This window comes from Accipiter gentilis, chromosome 9 (genome assembly GCF_929443795.1).
Source record: "Accipiter gentilis chromosome 9, bAccGen1.1, whole genome shotgun sequence".
Lineage (NCBI taxonomy): Eukaryota > Metazoa > Chordata > Aves > Accipitriformes > Accipitridae > Astur > Astur gentilis.
This window is the reverse complement of record NC_064888.1, coordinates 34,764,698-34,783,232: the sequence shown is the minus strand read 5'-3', so window position 1 is coordinate 34,783,232 and position 18,535 is coordinate 34,764,698. Positions and strand designations below refer to the sequence as shown.

Genomic DNA, 18,535 nt, shown 5'->3' with positions numbered 1-18,535 from the left:
GTGAGCTTCCTCAGAGTGTTACTGGAAGCCTGTCTATGCTTGCCAAGCTTCCAGCAAACTTTTTTCTTGCCCACTTGACAGATAAGCAACTGGAGTGCTTAACTTGACTTGCAGTGACCCACCAAGCTGGGAGCAGGGTGGTCCGGAGGGACCGGCTGCACCAGGTGCTGCTGTTGGAGCTCATTCCTTCAGCCTGACTCACCACATCTCACCTGCACCTGGTGAGACAGCAGGAGCCCTGTTTGCCTTTGGAGGGCTGTTGACTCATTTTAGTTGTCTCTGTCACTGTCTGGATATGAACCGTCAAGCAAAAGAGTCTTTACTGTAGGGGAAAGGGTCAAGAAAATGGGCATTAATGCCTTCAGGTAGGGAACGGATGATGGGAGGAAATGGCCCTGGTGGAACACCAGCGTTGGCTTCACTCCAAAGCTGCGAATCTTGTGGCCTTGGGTGTTATTGCAGACCTAGCTTTGGCTTTTTTCTTTCCCAGGATTGTTGAGCCCTCCTGGTGGAAGGGGCTAAACGTTGAGTTTGTTGTGAGCTGCTTCAGCTTGCTGAGGAAAACCAGAACAAACGTTTCTGCTGGCTTCAGCTGCAGTTTTGCTGTTGCAGCCTCTCATTTGTTGGAACTGTGAGTTCAAAGCCTCCTGTGGCATAGCAGAGACCTCAAAGCAGCAGAAATTTAGCAAGCATCCTTGGTGACTGGAAACCACTGACTTTTTGCATTCAGTTTGGTCTCTGACTAACATCACACCTCTCCAGCTAGAGCAGTGCTCCTGACCTGGCAGGTCAGTCACCGGCAGAGCAAGCATCAGTGCTCGCGGACCCTGGAAGCCTTTGAAGCCTTTGCTGCAAACCCCTCCTGTGATGTAGGAAGATAGACCGTGCCATATCCAAAACCAGTCCTCTAAGAAATGTCTTATCTCTGAGAGGTTTGCAGAAACCCTCTCCTGTTTGGGAATGATGAAAGCAAGACAGCTATTAATAAGCTGAAAAGAGAAATGGGATCAGGAGGCATCTAGTTTTTGATGGTGGCATCTTTCTCATGTTTCCAACAATTGCAAGGGTTTTCTGTAAAAATGTTTTGAGACACGGGTACTCGTGAAACTGCATTTCTAATATGGGCTAAAGAGCACTGGGAAAGCAAAAGAAACTTTTTTTGGCAGCAGTTCATCTTAGCCTAGTGTACTTGCCCAATCTGTGTCCTTTTTAAATTCTAATGACTTCCTCAGGCACCACAAACACTCTGGCCTTGTCACTTCTCCTTTTGAAGTTTGCTTCTCATAATGCAGCCTTTTCTGAAGTGCTCCTGCTGTCAGTCAGCTAACTAGTCCAAAACACTCCCCTGCTTCAAAATCACTTAATTTCTTTTAAATTACAAAGAACATCTCTCCTGTTGCTGGCTGCTGACTCATGCAGGAAAGGTAGCATGCATGCTTTGTGTCAGCCAGGAGAGCAAGTTCCTGCAGCCACCTAAAACTGGGCAGAAAATTTGAAAAGCGAGGTGGCTGAGGTGAAAGGCAGAGGTCTAGATGCGGTGAGGTGTGTTAAGAGAAAAACATATCTTGGTGAGGCTGGAGTCTGAGCATCAGTCAGTGCTGGGTGTGTATCTTCGCTGAAACTTGGGTTATCAGCCCCATTGCTGAAGTTTTTTGACCTAAAATGCTGCCTGCAATGAAGGGTGAATATTGAAGCAAGTGCACTTTTGAAAAAGTCTCTGAAGCATTTAACTGCCCGGTAGCCTTTCCCAGGTTTGCAGGACAAATTTATCAAGTGTTGCTAAAGGTGATTCTGCAGTTTGGCCCAGAGATACCTAAGCTAGCAGGGAGGCAGAGCTTGTGAGCACCATGCTGTCCTAGGACGCCGTTTCCAGGTTGTGTGAGCGTGCTGGCCTGCTCAGGGCCAGGTGGAGATGCTGCAGCACTGAGGGATATAAGCTGTCACATGTATTTTTCTTCACTGACCTTCCTCCCACTCCCTCCATTATCCCCCACTATATCTGCCTGTGCCTAGCAAGGGGTAGACTCGCTGGTCCTCACTGAGGTGTCTTAGCCTGCATCAAGGATTTCACCTGTCTTCTGCTGCTTTATACCAACATGCAGCATTCATCCTCAAATGCCCTTTTGAGATAACACCCTGAGGATGCGGGTAAAACGTGCTGGAGTGTTGCCTCCAAAGCAATCTGGATGAGGATGGATAACCATGGGTGGGGAAAGTACAATGTATTATTTTGTTGCTGAGAGGTTCCTATAGATCCAGTTTCTCTTCCGCATCTCCAAAACCATCTCCGGCACTTTCCTTGCCCTGCAGGAAGGGGGAATTTGTAGAAGCATGAGTTGGCATGTCCCACCTGGAATTTTCAGGCAGATGTTGTTCAAAATGGAAGGGAAACTTAGATCATACGTTTCTTGAATGCCATGGAGGAGCTGAGGAGTTTGATGGCTTGAGCAGCGCTCGAGAGCTTGCCAGCTCGTGTGCGTGTGGTTTTTGGGCTGCATTTCATGCAGTGTATGACCTGTGCAGCAGCTTGCCCAGGAGGCTGTAACAGATGTCCCTGCTGAAGGCTGAGATGGAGGTAGCTGCTGCTCCCTGCCCTTTCTGTCTGGCTACCAGGCCAAACATTCCCCCTTGGGTAGTTTCTCATGTAGGCCAGTGTCAGGAGGCAGCAGCTGTGGGTAGGCAGCAAAGCCCCATTAATGCCAGTGTGAGAGAAATTACTTCCCTGGGGTGACTGCCGGACAGAAATCTTGTTTGGGGGCAAACAAAATACTATGTTTGTTCTTCTTTTTAACTAAAGTCAAGTGATGAAGGACTGGGCGCAACGATAAGTAGATGCTTTTCAGTGGACCAGAAGGAGATGTGTGGTGGTTACATCGCAGTTGCTGTTTGAGGTGGCACAGCCCATGCTCCTTCCTCTCTGTAGAGGGGAAGTAGATGGAGCAGCCTCCAGATAAGACTAATCCCAATCCCTTGAGTCAGGGGAGGGATTTAAATCCGCCTCCACACCTCGGAGCTAAGGGTGAGAGGACAGCTGCCTAGTCTTTGGAGATCCAGCCTCCTCCCACCCTGTCTTTTTTTTTATTTTCTTTTTTTTCCTGAAACAAATGAGTAAAATCAAAATTACTTTATCTGAAAAAAGTCACTTTTTTTTTATTGTTTTCAGTGAATCCTGCAACAAAATATGCCTAGCCCTAAAAATGGGGAGTGTTTTCCTAGTCATTTGTCTTTCCTTCACCTGCCTGTCTGCTTCTTAGAAAGCCCAGGCAAGCAGGTAACAATAAAACAAATGAAATTGCAACAAACCACAACAAAACCAATCCTCATGTTTTTCCTAACCTGAGAAGATTGAAAGGCTCTGTGGCTTTGTGCTCCCTGGCTGCCTCGGCTTCGCCTTTGGGGCTGGAGCTTAAGCGCAGAACTGGTGGAAGGAAAGTCAAAAGTTGGAGTAGACGTTTGCAGTGGCAGCCTACAGTCCCTCCCTAAGCAATATCCAAGATGTACCGCTCCCTAGACGGGTAGGCAAAGCAATGTCTCTGCCTCCTCTTTTTCTCTGGGCTGTCAGCAAATCGAATGGCCAGCGGTTTTTGATACCTTCTCTGCAGAACTGGAAGGCTGCTGGGTTGGCTGCGGCTGCCTGTTCCTTACCAGCTAGCCAGCAGTTGTGAGGATGTGTGTCTTTTTATGCCTGTGAGTACTAGAAAACTATCTCGAGGGCAGTTCCTGCTTGCAAGATGCTAATCATGTCCTCGATTGAATTGCTTCCAGTGCTGGAGGCAGAGCGGTGGACTAGCCAGGCTGCGCTTAGCGGTAAGTAAATAGAGAGTTCCTTTAAGTTATTACTTTCATTAAAAGCTATTAATTTGTTAGTGCCAACACTTAACTGTATTATATTCACTTTTTGGATGGAAAACACAGCAATGCGGTTTTAAGCAAGGACAGCGTGGCCTGCCCTAACTGCAGGGAGCCAGGCATGAGCTGCTGATCCCAAATCACTGCTACCCAAATAAGCCAGGTGGGAAGGGATCCTCAGCTACTAAGGGTGACATAAGTGTTCATTAGCGTGTAGTGCCAAGAAAAGAGAAATGCCAGGCCAGGCTGGTTAAATTACAGCCAAGCTACAAGGATGCCTCCGAAGTCTGTTAAGAGGGAGATGAAAGAGTCAAACCTGAGTTTAGAAAAGCTCCGAGGAAGCTGAATTTGCTGGAAGGGCTTGAACTCGTTCATCAGCAGTTTCTTGTCACAGATTTTCTGCTGAAATGGTAAATGAAAATAATGATCTAATTCTTAAATCTGTGATAGGATTAGTGATACCTTCGGCATATTTATGTAATGGGTTTCAGAGATTTAATTCAGAGTATTGTTCCCAGTCTGGATAACTGGCTCTCATTCATGTAAACAAAGTGCAAGACAGACAAAGAAAGAAAATCTTTTTTATCCGGTAAATGGTTGTTTTGCTGGTTTGAGAGCTGTCTTTCATTTCCCATGCCTCACAGTCAGGATAGAAAGGGAAAAGTTTTCCAATTCACATGGAAAAAAAGAAACGCCAGTCTTTGTCCCAGTTCTCCGCTGCCTCAGCCCCCCTGGCCTCCTGCGGGGCCCTGCTGGGGAAGAAGGCAGAGGTGCGGTACGGTTGTCTTCTCCCGAGCCTCTACTTTCCCACCTGTGCGTCTCCGAGTTTGACTTGCTGCTGCTCGGCGATGAGACTCAGGCGTAGGGTGCAGGTGGTGGCTTCTCCTGTGACCCTAGTGGTAAAACAAAGGTTTATATCTCCGCCTTGGCAGCTCTTCTGGTGCTTGACACTACCTGCCGTACCTTGTAAGACATTCCCCCATGCAGAAAAGCAGCTGCGGGCAGTGGGACAGGTCCATCGCCATGAGTTAAACCAAGAGCCGTCCATTAGGTGGGTCACTGCAAGTGTTCCTTATCTCAGTAGGTAAATACATGTCCATGGCTTCTCTGATCCCTGCTCTGTGAGGCTGATCATCACACCATGTGGGGCCTGGATCCATATGGAGACGAACGGGAGCTCACGTCGTAACTCCTCATGCAATGGTGTGCGGCTCCAGCAGTCTCCATGGCACTGGGGTCCTGACCCTTTATCTTCACTGGTTCCACTCTGGTTTGCACGTTACTGCATCACCTATTCCAGTACATTCCTGGCTTATAAGGAGTACTGTATCACCGTTTTTTCCTCCAAGTATTGCCACCTGTGTTTTAGCAGGATGGACATGTTTCTTTCATGCGGTGAATGGGACCTGTGTTGGAAGAGTAATGTGCCTGCAGCCGTTGCATAAATTGGGTGGCTTGGGAGAGGCTCTCTTCTGAGGCTTTTCCCCATGAGGGACACTTGTTTTCCCCAAGACAGCCGATACTTGTTTTTATGAGTATTGGACAGAGAGGCTCTACTAAGAAAACATATTTGGGAGTTTCTTGGGCAATGTGGATTAATAACACAGATACCAAATGGTACCAAAGAATTTGAAAACCTGTTGAGTGATGAAAGCGATGTTTGGGGCGTGAAGCAGGGCAGAGCCTCTGTTTCTCTGGAGCATCGCTGTGGTGTTAGGACAACACTGGTGTTTCTCCACAGGGCATGTGTCTCAAAACAGCTCATGTGGTGCCCAGCTGCTTTGGTAATCTGTAGCAAACAGGGGAGCTGCCTGCTTCTGGGTGGCTGTTCTTCCACCCTGACTTCAGTGAAATGTCATGCTGGAGGTGTGGGAGAGGAATAAAGGTGGCATCTCCTGAATGTCAGCATGAGGACATCCAGCCCTGTCCTCAGGTCACCTTCTGGCATCTGTGCCTTCCCCACGCTTGTGGGAGGGTGGGTGGGAGCTGTGGCCTCCTGTGGTGGCAGGTGTTGGAGCCCTGCTGGGAGATACTCGCTGAGCACTGGTGACTCGGGGCAGGAGAGGGTTTGTAATGCGACCTCTGAAATACTGCGTAGTCATTCCTAAACCTTCCCTTTCCACGCTTCTTAATCCTAAACTGAAGTTTAGGAAATGCTGGTTTGCTTTGAAACGTGTTAGGAAGGGGGGTGAGCTTTGGTTCTCAGTGATGTCTGTAGATTGCGGCAGGGGGGAAGTTGTTTTGGGGGGGGCGGTTGAGCAGATTTGTCTGCTGATGGTGATACACTGGGATTCCAGAGAAAATTTTTGGTTTGCATACTGCTGCATCAACACTGCTCAGTGCCTCAGCAGCACGCTCCCTCCCGATGATTAGGCTCCCAGGTTACCCTGAAGAGGATAGATAAGGACCACATGCAATGTTTGGAGAAGGGATTGAGCAAGATTATTAAGAAAGAAATCTGGCAATCAATAACAATGTTGCTGTAGGCTTTGCCAGCCTGCCCTGATATACTTCTGGGTACTTTTAAAACCTGTTTTTCCCCTGTACTAGTGCAATAGCCTTGTGTAGTCATTCCGCTTTTCAGCTGTAGGAACAGAGGGGGCCAGCCCTGGCTGTTGTGAGTGGCATGACTCGAAGAGCCCTTGCTGCAGAGGAAACAGCAAGGAAAAGACTGGGGACTCCAGGGCTGTGCGTCTGTCTTTCTCTCTGACCCCAGAGCTCTTGCTTTTGCTTTCTCAAACATAATTGCTTTCCCCTTCTGGTATGTTTCTATTGTTCGTTGGAGAAATGATGCCATTAAATCAACAGAGAATGGTGGGAAAATGCTTTGATATGAGGCCTTCAGAGGGTGTGTGCATGTGTATGTGTGTGTGCATGTCCTTTCTTAAAAAGAACAACACAAGCCTCTATGTATCTGGCAGCTTCCTTTAATTTGTTTCTTGCCTGCGAGAAAGAAATCCATCTACAAATATTTTTGGCAGTTAACCTCTTTTATTTGTATTGCAGTGGTACAAACTGCGGGGTGTTGTTCCAGGGCTGTCATTCACCATCGTTGTGATAGTTAATCTCGTTAGGAACTTGTGTTTTCCCAGTTGCTGTTTTGGGGAAATGGTGTCCCAGGCTTCCTTTTTCCATGGGAAAGAGGGGTGCTGTGGCCACAGGCTCTGGCAGGCATTAGGACAGCAGTGTGCCCTCTCTTCTGCTGCTCTTCTGTAATGCAGAGAAGGATGGAAATGTGCTTTGCTCTAGACATAGCCCCGCAGAGTGATGAACAAGGATGGTGCAAAGTCTGCCGCAGCACTTTGACTACAATCGTGCTCCCTAACCGAAGAGACTTGGCTCCAGGAGCCTTGGCAAAGACCTGAGCTGAGGTGCAGGAGCATGTGTTGCCACCTTCGTGGAGCAAAGACCGCGTTAAGGCAGAGGAGAACAAGGCTGGGCTGCGCGGGGGGCTGTGGGATGCCTCCTTGTGCTGGGTTCGAGCTGTAGAGCACCACGTGCTTGTGTCACGTAGTTGAGTTTTTCGCGTGTTTCTTTGTCTTGAAGACAGCTGTTGTATTTGATCAAACTCCTCTTAGTAGCCCCTTCCTGGATATAGCGATGTGCTACATTAGATAGCAAACAACGGATGTCCTTTAAGTTGCAGGTCAGGTGGTCACCAACCCCCCCCAGTGAAGTCAACCATGTGATGGAGAGGAGAGCAAAATTTCACAAGACAGGGAAAAACAAAAAAAACCCCACGCACCAATCTTAGCTGAAACCTGAAGTAGTAAGGGGGAAAAAACAGCAAAAAGGACTGTGGGGAGAGAAGGGGATCAATGGTGGCAGCTTTAGAGGAAATCATGTCTCTCTGTCACGCCACTGTAAGATTCAACTCTGGGGCTTGGCAGCAAACACGATTTCTGCTTTGTAAGAATTGTTGGGATTGTTTTCTTCCCTGCTAGGAAGGGAGCCCGCTAGGGCCTGCTCTTGGTGATATTTACCTTAGAAAGAGGACCCTCTTTAAAATCCTGCCCTGTCTGACTTGGTCCAATTTTTTCTAGTTGACAGTTCTCTTGATTTGGTTTGATCCCTCCTTACCCTCTTGGCTACTGCGCTGACGTTTCTTTGGTTGCTTCCCTGATGTTTTCCTGGCTCGGTCCTGCCCCAGCAGGAGTCCCTGTGTTACATGAGTGATATGTGACCTGGTCCCCTGCACGCTGAGGATGCAGCACTGCTCAGGGTGACAGTCCGATCAACCCCGGGTCCCGGCACGGCGTTCCATGGCACTTCATGGTATGTCTCCGTTTGCCGATGCTGTGTGCCTAGCTAAGCACCTGAGCACAGACCTGCAGTCTGTAGCCTAGTAAAGCTTTGGGGGACTTCTGAGCTTGGTGGGCAGTCTGCTAATACAGCATGCTACAAAGGGAAGAGATGCTGGCTTCTCTCAGGTGTCATCCAACAAAGTTGTTTGGCAGCGTGAGACCTCCAGTGACTCACCAGTTGCTCTGTCATGGAAAGACTGAGACCCTTTGCAGAGAAAGACATCACTGTATTGCCCTTGAAGTTTTGTGCGTGTGCCCTTATTGCGTGTAATGAAGCAGTACGGCACTAAAATACAAGACTGCTCAGTAAAAACGCCTTACGACACAGTAATTTTCATGTTTTGCTTCTCTTCTCTCTTCCTCCTTCTTTTTTTTTTTTCCTTAATTTTTCTTGGATGCTGTTTCCCACCTTCCAGCGGAGGGAAGAGAAGTCTGTTGTTTGCTCAGCTAACTGAAAAAAAGCTTTGTGTGCATTTTCTGCTGCCGTTTTGTTAAAGTTCAGAGTTCCTAGGTTAGAGCTGCTGCTTCTCAATACAAGTCTTGTTCGAACTTCCAGAGCAGCCCACGCAGAGCTGCTTGGGTTCATCTGTGCAGTTCACAGCCCACAACGAGCGAGACACATTGTTTGCCTCTCTCCTTCCATGATTCATACTTTGCAACAAAGACGAGCCTAATGTTCCCAACTTGAGTGTGTAGCCAGGCGGTACTGATTTTTAGGTACATCAATAGAAGCAGTCTGGGTGGTTTTTTTTTTCTTTCTCTTCTCCTTGTGAGCGCTCGTTATGTCTGTGAATCAGACAACTTTGTGACAGCGGTCATAACTGTCTGACACTTGTCTGATTTAATAAGGAAGCTATGATAGAATTTCGCCAATCTTACAGTTTTCTTATCTTCAGGGATTTTAGCTTGTCTCGGGCTTGTGAATTTTGCCTTTCATTTTGTTTAATCTAGCAGTGATTCTCCAATAAGGAAGTTCACTGTTTACCAGAAGCTTGGTGGGTTTTTTGTGGGGGTTTGGTTGGTTTTTGTTTTTCTTTCCTTTGATAAACACAACACTTCTCACTTTGCTGTGGGGAGCTTTTTTTCTACAAATATTTATATATTTATAATTATTTTTCTGTTAAAAAAATGGAAGAGTTTCAACTGGGCAACAATGGGCTGGGCTTTTTATTCTTTTCCCATGAAAAGCTAGAGGAAGTAAGGCTGGCCAGTCATTGCAGGTGCAACTGTGGGAAGTAACGCCTGTTTTCTGATGAGCAAAACCAAGCTGGTAAATTTTAGACCTCACTTGTCTGCTTTTTTCTGCTCATCGCCCTGGGCGAATGCTGCTGGGATTTCACTGCAATGGGGATGCTTTCTTGGAAGAGCAGCCTTCTGGGGTTCAGCAGAGATGTTGGTTCTTCCTGGTGCTGTATTTGGGCGATTTGTTCACCATGCATGTCCTTCCTTGCGTTACGTGGCCCGTGTGTGCCGAAGCCAGCAGCATCCAGAGCAGGGCAGAGGGGCTGTAACTGCTGCAGACGGGCCGGAGCATTCCTGTACCCTTTTCCTCACCGCTCCCCTGCAAGACCCTGAAGCTGTCAGGATGAGTAAGGTTGGTTTGCCTGAGGAAGGATCCGCTTTGCTGTTTTGGAAGGTGGCCCCGTATAGGGGTCATCCAGCTGTTACAGCTGTCACCATCCACACATCTGCCTTTCCTCACAGCTGGGGAGAATGGCCTTCTCTAGCTGTCATCGTGGGCGACTTTTCCCTCTTGCAAAGGCCGACTGTTACTGTAAGACTCCAAATTAGCCAAGGAGGCCTGGGCTGGGTCCTCCCGCTCTGCCGACAGCACTCGCTATTCAGCGGCCTGAATGCTGTCTCTGTACCCGCCTGTCCTCTCTGCACACTCATCAGCTGCTCTATTGATTTTATGCAGGGAAGGAAAAAAGAAACCAGGGCAAGAAAGGAACTGCTTTCTGCCAAAGCAGCCCCTGGGGAATCCCAGTGCTGCCAGCTGGGGCTGGTCAGTGGGAAATGGGGGCCGAAGGGCTGCCCTAGGATGTACTGCATGGAGGAGGCAGTCCGGGGAGCCTGGGGATGCGCGGGTACCTCGAGGAGCCCCGCTGCTGCGTGAATCACGGCACTACTATCAGTTTCACCATCTCTGGACTTTCCAAGGTTTTTTCAAGTGAAAAGCTTGGCATGACACAGGCTGCAGGTATTTACCAGGTGTCTGATGTGTCCTGTTCGCCAGCAGCTTAGCCCAGCCCCTCCTAGGAGGGGTGAAGTCAAAAGTACCAAACCCCAGATCCTGCTTTTGGCATGAAGGTGAGAAATCTCCCAACGCTTTGGGATCCAAGGAGGGGTGGCTTGGGAGTGCGATCTGCAGGCTGGGATGCAGGAAAGCTAGGTTGTATTCCTGATCTGCTGGAGAATATGCCTGTATCCCTGGACAAATCGCTTAATCTCTCTATGCCTTAGTTTCCTGTTAGCAAATGACACTCCTTATCTTTCACCTCCCATCCCAGTAGAGGAAAGAATTTGTCTTTTAGTATGTATCTTATTACAGTTCTTTGTCCGGTGGCTGGGGCCCCTCTACCTTGATAAAATAAATAATTGAATTTAGATTAAAAGGTCTAATATAATCCTACCCAGTGGTTACTAAAACACTTGAATGAAAGTTCATTCTGAGCCTGTCTTTCCATTTCCTCACAAGGCCAAGACATGAAGTAATTAGATGTAGACATAGGTTGTTATTGTAGCACAATGACAAAGATCAGTGGTTATTGGTAGGAATGGCTTTTATAATCTAGTTTAATGGTCATTTACCTTTCGGTGACCTTGGTGTCAGGCAAAATTGGCAGCTCTTTTGTAAGGAATGTGCTTCCTCAATGGGGGCTTTGCAAGCTGATGCATTTTTGGCTCTGGCTTCACATGAACTAGGATAGACACTGCTGCAGTGCAAGAGACTTTCTGTTTGCAAAGAAAGGCCATAGACTCCTGCCAAAAGAAGCCCTTTTCAGTGCTGTCCTACTGCCACTGAATTGCCGTTGAAACAGATCAGTTGTGTTTCAAGCAATTCTTTGCTTATTGCTGTGACCAAAGTTGCAACCTTCAAACAGAGAGAGTCTGCTGTGGTCAGAGGGCTGCCCTGGAGTTTCTGTAAAAAGGGTTGCGTTGCCTTGGAGTAAGAGGAGGGAGAACATCTCTCATCATCCAACGTGCATGCAAGAGGACCTGGTAGTTCTGGTTCTGGTAGTTCAGTTGTAACCCCCTGATGATCGTCCACTCGTTACAGATGCAAATCAGTCAAGTTTTCTATTGACTATGATGCTTCTACACCTCTCTTCATTGTCTGTTTTGAAATCCTTGTGGTTTTTATCCAGTGACTGATGCCTGTGGCTATGGAGAAGAGCATGATATGAGCTGTGCTGTGCTATCTAATGGTACACCGTATCTGTGGCCGTGCTTTTTAAGGAGATGGAGTAGGTCATACCCTGGGGCTTGAGAGGACTGGATTCAGTAGAGGTATTCACAGTGACGTTCGGCTAAGTCTCTTAATTCTTCTGGGTCAACCTTAACCTTAGAGTTGATCTCCTGTTTTCCATTAAGTAGGCTGAATTTTTTGCAAGTGCTACGGAGGTATTTATTTGAGATGGTGCCAGAAAGATTACTTGAGTCACACTGTACTTAGGGCTTCACAAAGAAGTGCTATGAAAGTTGAGAAGAGTAACGTAGCTGTGGAAGGAGGTTTCTCAAAAGCAGCTCTGAGAATTGCACTGCCTTGTGAACTGGGCTTCTGTCTACTTCTGATCTCTCATCCTGCTGCTCACAGCTCCCAGATTTTGCGAACGCGTTCCTTGCATCTGTAACTACTGACCTGCAGAGCAAGCCTAGTTACAGGAATCGTCTCTTCATGTGCTCTCATTTCTAAACTGCTAAGATAAGGAGAGCAATACAACGTAGCTTGGAGGGAGAGCCATTTGTTTCAGGCTGCTTTGGATAACCACCAACCTGGTTGTGCCATGAGCATGTTCAATACATCATCACCACAGCATGATAGGTCTTTAGCTGAGATCAAGCAGTGGTTTCCAGCATTTGAAATCCTGAGATGGTTTGAAGTACATGAGCTCTCAGCTGTTCTTAGTCCTATTGACCTGCTGGGACCTGCTGTGATACTTGCTTGCACAAGTATCTTACAGACCCTCGTTGTATTAATTCTTTTTACTTCTCACACTCATCACTCTCCAATAAGTATTAGCTTGTTCTCCTTCTGATATGAGAGAATAAATGGTCACATTCATTTCAATGGCAGTTTATTTTTGCAGGTATCAGGTTTGGCTTGGGAATGTCCAGCTGAGAGCAAAGAAATGCTTGCATAGAAGCAGATGGTTTATATGCTGCTTCTTGCTGAAGAAGAGCAAAATGAATCCCTCTTGAGTCCCTGAAGTCTGAATCCATTGAAGCCTGACGGACTCTTTCCACTGACCTCTCTGGCCCCAGGATCGTGTCCTAAATGAGTTGCTTTGAGTCACTAGAAGCCTGAATTCAGCTTTGGTGGGCTGGAAAATGTAACCTACTGTATGGGCTGTGCTATTCATAAGCACTCAGCCCTGTGTGTGTGTGCTAGCTGTGAATGCCTGGGAGAAGAATAAAGTCATTTTTTGCAGTCATGGGAGTGGAGGAGGGAATGGGAATTATACCCCCTTCCCTGCAAACCCGGTATCGTGACATCCATGTGGGCAGCTGTTGGGAGCTGAGTTGCTTCTGAAGCTTCAAGTTAAGGTTAGGTATTTTTTGTTTTGTTTCTTCTGATATCATTCCTGACACATAAACGTCCTGTCCGCTAGGCCTGACCAGCAGGAACTGACCTCAATTTAAACTTTCTGAAGTGTGCCACTGAAGCAGATGAGCGAGTATAGCAAGGCTGTGATTTACCCCAGTGGAGTTTCCTTAAAGCAGCAGGTTCCTTGAAGCTTGGGAGAAGCTGGTTATGAGTGTGTTTGACACCAAATGCTCGCAGGTCATTGTTTAGTGATGTCAGTGGCATCTACTATTGTTGTCAACAAATACTACCCGTTTCCGTACAGTTTTTGAAAAAAGCTGTTGTTTCTTGAAGTGATTCTTGCTTTCTCTGGGTTGCAGTGGGTTATAGCTGGGCAAAACAGCAGCTAGCAAAATCATTCCAGTTAACACAGCACGATACAGGCATTTTCTGTTCTCTACTGGTCCCAAATCAGGCGAGAAGAGAATTAATTGGGTGTAGAGGGTATAAAACAAAGTGTGAAGAACTACCAGTTGGTAGGTTCCTCTGGAGCCGTTACGGATTGATCTGGAGTCATTAGACTGTTTTACAGTCAGGCTAGTGGAGATTAATACAGTTTGAGAGCAGTAGTGTGTTTTTCAATTAATGGCTAGCAACGTAAACCTTTACGGTATAATTTGTGGTTTATTTATCAGTCTTCTAACATGTATTCTCCCAAGGAAGGGTTGCCTGGTGGCGAAAGATGGGGGAGTAAGAAGGTGATGGCTCTCTCCTGCTCTTACACAAATGTTCTCTGACCTTGGAGGTGGTACCTCTTAAACTAGATATGCTTCAGGCGCTTTGCACTATGAAACCAGAATATTAACGCTTTTGTAGTTCATGGGTGTGAACTGTGACTCACAGGGTACCACGGGAACACACGGCATGGAAATGCTGTAAGTGAAGGGAATTGCCCCAGTTAAATTCTCCATGTGTCATGTTCCTTGATGGTGTGCTGAGGAGTCACAGCCTGGTTTGCAGCCTGGCAGTGGCAAACCTAAGCTTTGCTGCCCATCTGCCCCGCAGCTCCTTAGCGTCAGGGGGCGATGGAGTGGGGTAGCAGGGGAGCCTCCAAAGGGGAGGAACAGCCCTGGCTGGGTTTTCCGTGCTTTTCCCACACACCATCATTCTTGTGCAGCGCTTCCTCTCTCCGCATAATACTCTGTTTTTTCCTCCCTGGAACAGGCTCCTGCCACTGCTGCTAATTAGCCCATGATAAACTTCAGTGTGAACAAAAGCAAGCAATTAAATGCCTGTTGCTTCAGCGTGAGCTCCGTCAAAGAAGTGATTTGTCGGTGGCAGAGCTGAGTAGCACCTCCTCAGGAGGAAAACAAACCTATTAGCCTGGCTCAGCTGCCAGCGCTGGGGAGCGGCATGTCCGAGTCGCTTGTTGCGGGTATGCAGGGATGTCTTTGGTGTGGCAGGTTTTCCTGAGGTTGTCTGAGATGCTGCTCGGTCTTGGGTTTCAGTTCCACGTGGTACAACGATCTCTGTGGTCACTACCCAAGCAAGATGGCTTGAGAAGATACTGAATTATGATTTACGTGGGGTGGGGTGGTTATTTGTCTCTTTTTGGGAGACACACATAAACGCTTTCAAATTGTTACAGAGAAATAAGGAGAGGCTTGGAAAGAGGAAGCAAAAAGCAGGGTCTTTGGTAGATCCCAATCCAAATGAGGTTTGAATGATGTTTGCTGGGACTCAGGCTGCAAGTATCAAGAACTTGCTAGCTGCTTTTGTGTAATCTCAGGCCTAATGCTCAAAATCCCTCCAGGCTTTCCCCAGTTGAGCAAAAAGAATAGGTGTTTACATGGAATTTACTGATGTATGAACAGACCAAGGGAAGCTGGAGGCTTTTTGGTTTTGGGACCCACTTTCTTTTCGAAACTAGAGGGAGGGTTCAAGCTGGAAAATGAAATATGAATTATTCCTGGGCAGAAAAATACAAAGCATCTTGGAAAATACAGAATTTTAATGTATGTCCTCTTTTGACATGCCACCCAACTGCTTTGCCAACGATTGTCCCTGTTGCTGTTGTAGCTCTCGAGCAGCTGCTCACAGAACTTGAAGATTTTCTGAGGATACTGGACAAGGAGAACTTGAGCAGCACTGCTGTTGTGAAGAAGAGCTTCCTCTCCGACCTTCTGCGGGTCTACACCAAGTCCAGTGGTATGGGCAAGGACAACCAAGGACAGGGTGGTGGGCTCTCGTGGGAATTGCTACGGGGTCTTGAAGCAACATTTTCTTGGAGGCTGGCGGGAAGGAAGGGGAGACATGAAAATTAAAAGAAGAAAACGAAATGGAGATTATTTTTGCAGCGACCTCAAATTGTTTATGTAAAATTACTATAGTTATGTGTCCAGCTTTACAAGCAAAGGATTCCCAAGATTCCTGATCCTTTCTGTTTTCCTTATTAAACCTTAAGTTTATTTAATCCACTTTGTAAGATACACAGGATGTACTGTTCGGCCAAGTTACTGTTTAAGTAGAAATTTTAACTTATGGAATTTCCTGACTATAAAGCATTTAATTTTTCTGCTTTTTATTATTGCTTGGGTTTTTTCTGCACATTGCCTCAACCAACATGTTCTCCCCAAATGTACTGAGCAGAGACACATTTTACATCTGTCTTTGTGGAAAAACTTAGCAACGTGAAAGCAGCGGGTGGTTAAAAAGTTCACTGTTCCCTTTGGTTGCAGGTGGTGATGAGGAATATATTTATATGAACAAAGTGACCATCCATAAACAGCAGGGTGACCAGGAGAAACAAGACAAAGGTAGGAAGCTGAAGATTAATGGTGGCATCATGTCTAATGGGGTGTTGAAGGCACACGTGGTTAGAGCCTTGCTTTACCGGTGGAGGCTCCTCTGGCAGCTCTGAGGGCTGAGGCAGTTGACGGTGTGGAAGGACTGCCATCTTCATAACATTCCCTTAGAAATAGTGGTCCTTGCCAACACTGTGGGGTTATTCCTGGAAGTAGCACTTTGGAGGGCGTTATTTTGGGATAAAAATGTTGCCTTCTAAGGCTTGAAGCTCTAGTGCCTGAAATATTTAAGGAAGCCCTCATGTTTCCTTTGGCCACAAAACAAGTCACCTCTTTGAGACCTTGAAAGCATGTCGTCTTTAGCATGCTGTTCTGCACTAGCCCAGAGGGTCCACGTCCTCGCAACCTTGTGAGGTGAGTTCATGGGTGCAGCCTGCACCCTCACCACCTGCGTGGGCACCTTCATCTCCTGCGGGATGCGAGAGTTCTGCAGTGTACAAGCCAAGAAATTAAACGTAGATAAAATATTCATTTAGATTTCCCAGCGTTTGAATTTGTAACATGGCAAAGAACATAATTGTCTAAAAATGTTCCTGCTCTTTGAAGTTCATCACAAAAGCTGGTTTTGATAATTGCATAGAGTGAGATTTAGTGACACACATCTCCTTAATGCAGACCTAGTCAGAGTCTGACCCTACCCCAAAGCTTTCGATCCAAATAGATGAGACAAGAGGATGCATCAGTGCAGCATGCTGTTGATGTGCTGGTCCTGCAGTAGTTATAGCTCCACTTCGAGTTGTTTGGTTTGGGTTTATTGTTTTGCGGTGGGGTGTTTTGTTTTTTTATACTACCTGCAGCTGAATTTAGGTTAACTTCAAATACCCCTGAAGACAGGATGTCCTCCCAGATTACACATATGCAGCCCCAGTGTGATCTCCAGCCAGGGCCCTCTGGGTGATGCTGTAATGCTCTATAATAGGATTGTACAGCCTCCGGCTAGCTCCCAGCAGCTGAGCAGCAACAGAAATATCTTTTTCTACAGGTTCTCATTTGTGTGAATAAAACAAGGCTTGCACTGATCCACCATGCTGAAACACAGGGCCAAATTTCAGATGATTTACGTCTAGAGTTGGTGCTTTTATTTCAGATTTTTCCCTATCAAGGCCGTGAGCCTACCCACTCAGTTGCTCCCTGTGGGACCTGGCAATTCTCTCTTTCTCCATTTTCAACAACCTCCCTATTCCAAGTAAAACTTCTGAGTTATTTGGAAATGCTGAAGTTGGTGAGACACGTGTATGGGATCTTAGCCATAGCTGCAGCTGGGTGTACAGCCCTGATCCTGCCTCTGCAACTAGATGGAGAGGTCTGTGCCTCTCTGCTCAGTGGTGGGACCTGCAGGTTCAGGTTCAGCAGATGGAGGGGGCCCTGGTACCCACTGGTGCTGGGGGTGTGCTGTGGATCTCCTGGTGATTATGCAGCTCCCTTCACCCCTTTATCTAGTGCCGCTCTGTGCACTTCGTTTCACCAAAAGCCTTTGATGGGACGTGGTGACCGCACTGTGGCTGAGGCCAACAGGACCTCTCGTGCCCTGCAGGGTTTCTTCACCACCGTAGCTGTGCTCAAGTGTGCTCTAGCAGCACAGAGTGAAATGCTCTCCAAAGTGATAATACATCAGCTCCAAAAGTCCCCCCTCCAAACCTTAAAATATGCTATTTCTGCAAAAACCGTATTTCACTGCTCACTGTATCTACTTCCAATTTCATCGGTAAGGATTTAAGCTGAACAGTACGCTGCTTTTGAGGTGCCTTTTTATGGCACAGTAATTGAATTCACTGCAGTGAGTGATGAAGGCACCATCATTTACTTGATCTCATTGTACTTGAGGAACACAGCAAGCCTCCACCCTGCAAGTCCGTGGGGCTCTCCAGTTAGCCAAATGCCATCTCAGTTGGCACAGAGGGATTGAGGTGCAGGAGTCTGGGAGGTGGGACTGATGCACAGTGTAGGGCTCCCGGTGGTGCACGCTGTGGTCCTTAGCCTAAATACCAGGAGACATTCACTTTTACAAAGGACACAGAGCACAGATAAGTAGCAGTACAGATGCAAGTTTTAGCAGGCTTTTGCCTGTTCTTGCTTCCTTCCCTCTTCTAAATTCTCTCCAAATTCCAGGTTTTAGAGACATCTTTATCAGAAGACACCTACAAAGCGTTAACGCTTGTCTAGTAAGAAGTACTCCTTCCCTCCCACCCCAATAAGGAAACGGTCTGTGATTTGTGGTGCTGACGTGTAGCAGGAGAGGGAAGGGGTACGTACAGCACGTGCTGTGTGGGCTCTCCATACAGAAAGCGTGCATTAGGTGCTTGTCCCCATATGCTGAGCACAGCGATAGCTGCCCTCTGCAGCCTCAGAACAGAAAACACCGTAACACCTCCCAGGGGTCTTGTCAGGATGAAGGTTAAAGGGGTGGTTCTTCCTGCACGGAGCCTGAAAATCAAAGCTCCATCACATCCTGCTCTGCTCCTCAGCTGGAGCACATGGGCATGTGTCCACAGAGGTGGGCAGGTTTCCAGCAGGGTGAGGACCAAAGCTGTGGTCTCCGTCCTGTGCTCCAAGGTTGGTGGGAGGAGGATGAACTGCTGGTACAGAAATCAAACAGCGTTTTCCTGGCACGGTGAGGTTCAGTGGGATGATTGCTAGGTTTGCTGAAGAGTCGAGAACAGATGGCCACCACTTGTGAAGGGCTTGGCAGTGGGTTTTGCTGCTGCAATGATTTCTCTTCTGTGGAGCTGAGCATGGGAGGTTCTGCGTGATGCAGGAGGATGCAAGTTGGC

The 18,535-nt window shown here is 47.3% G+C and overlaps 1 protein-coding gene across 5 annotated transcripts in view; it reads left to right on the top strand.

Annotated features, from left to right (window-relative positions):
- The window catches only part of AFAP1L2 (actin filament associated protein 1 like 2), a 71,073-nt gene that overhangs the window by 29,060 nt on the left and 23,478 nt on the right, over positions 1–18,535 (top strand). For all 5 annotated transcript variants that reach the window (XM_049811335.1, XM_049811334.1, XM_049811333.1 and 2 more), the window contains exons 2-3: positions 14,980–15,108; positions 15,639–15,716. In XM_049811335.1, coding sequence (XP_049667292.1) covers positions 14,980–15,108; positions 15,639–15,716 — 207 coding nt within the window. The remainder of the gene's footprint in view (positions 1–14,979; positions 15,109–15,638; positions 15,717–18,535) is intronic.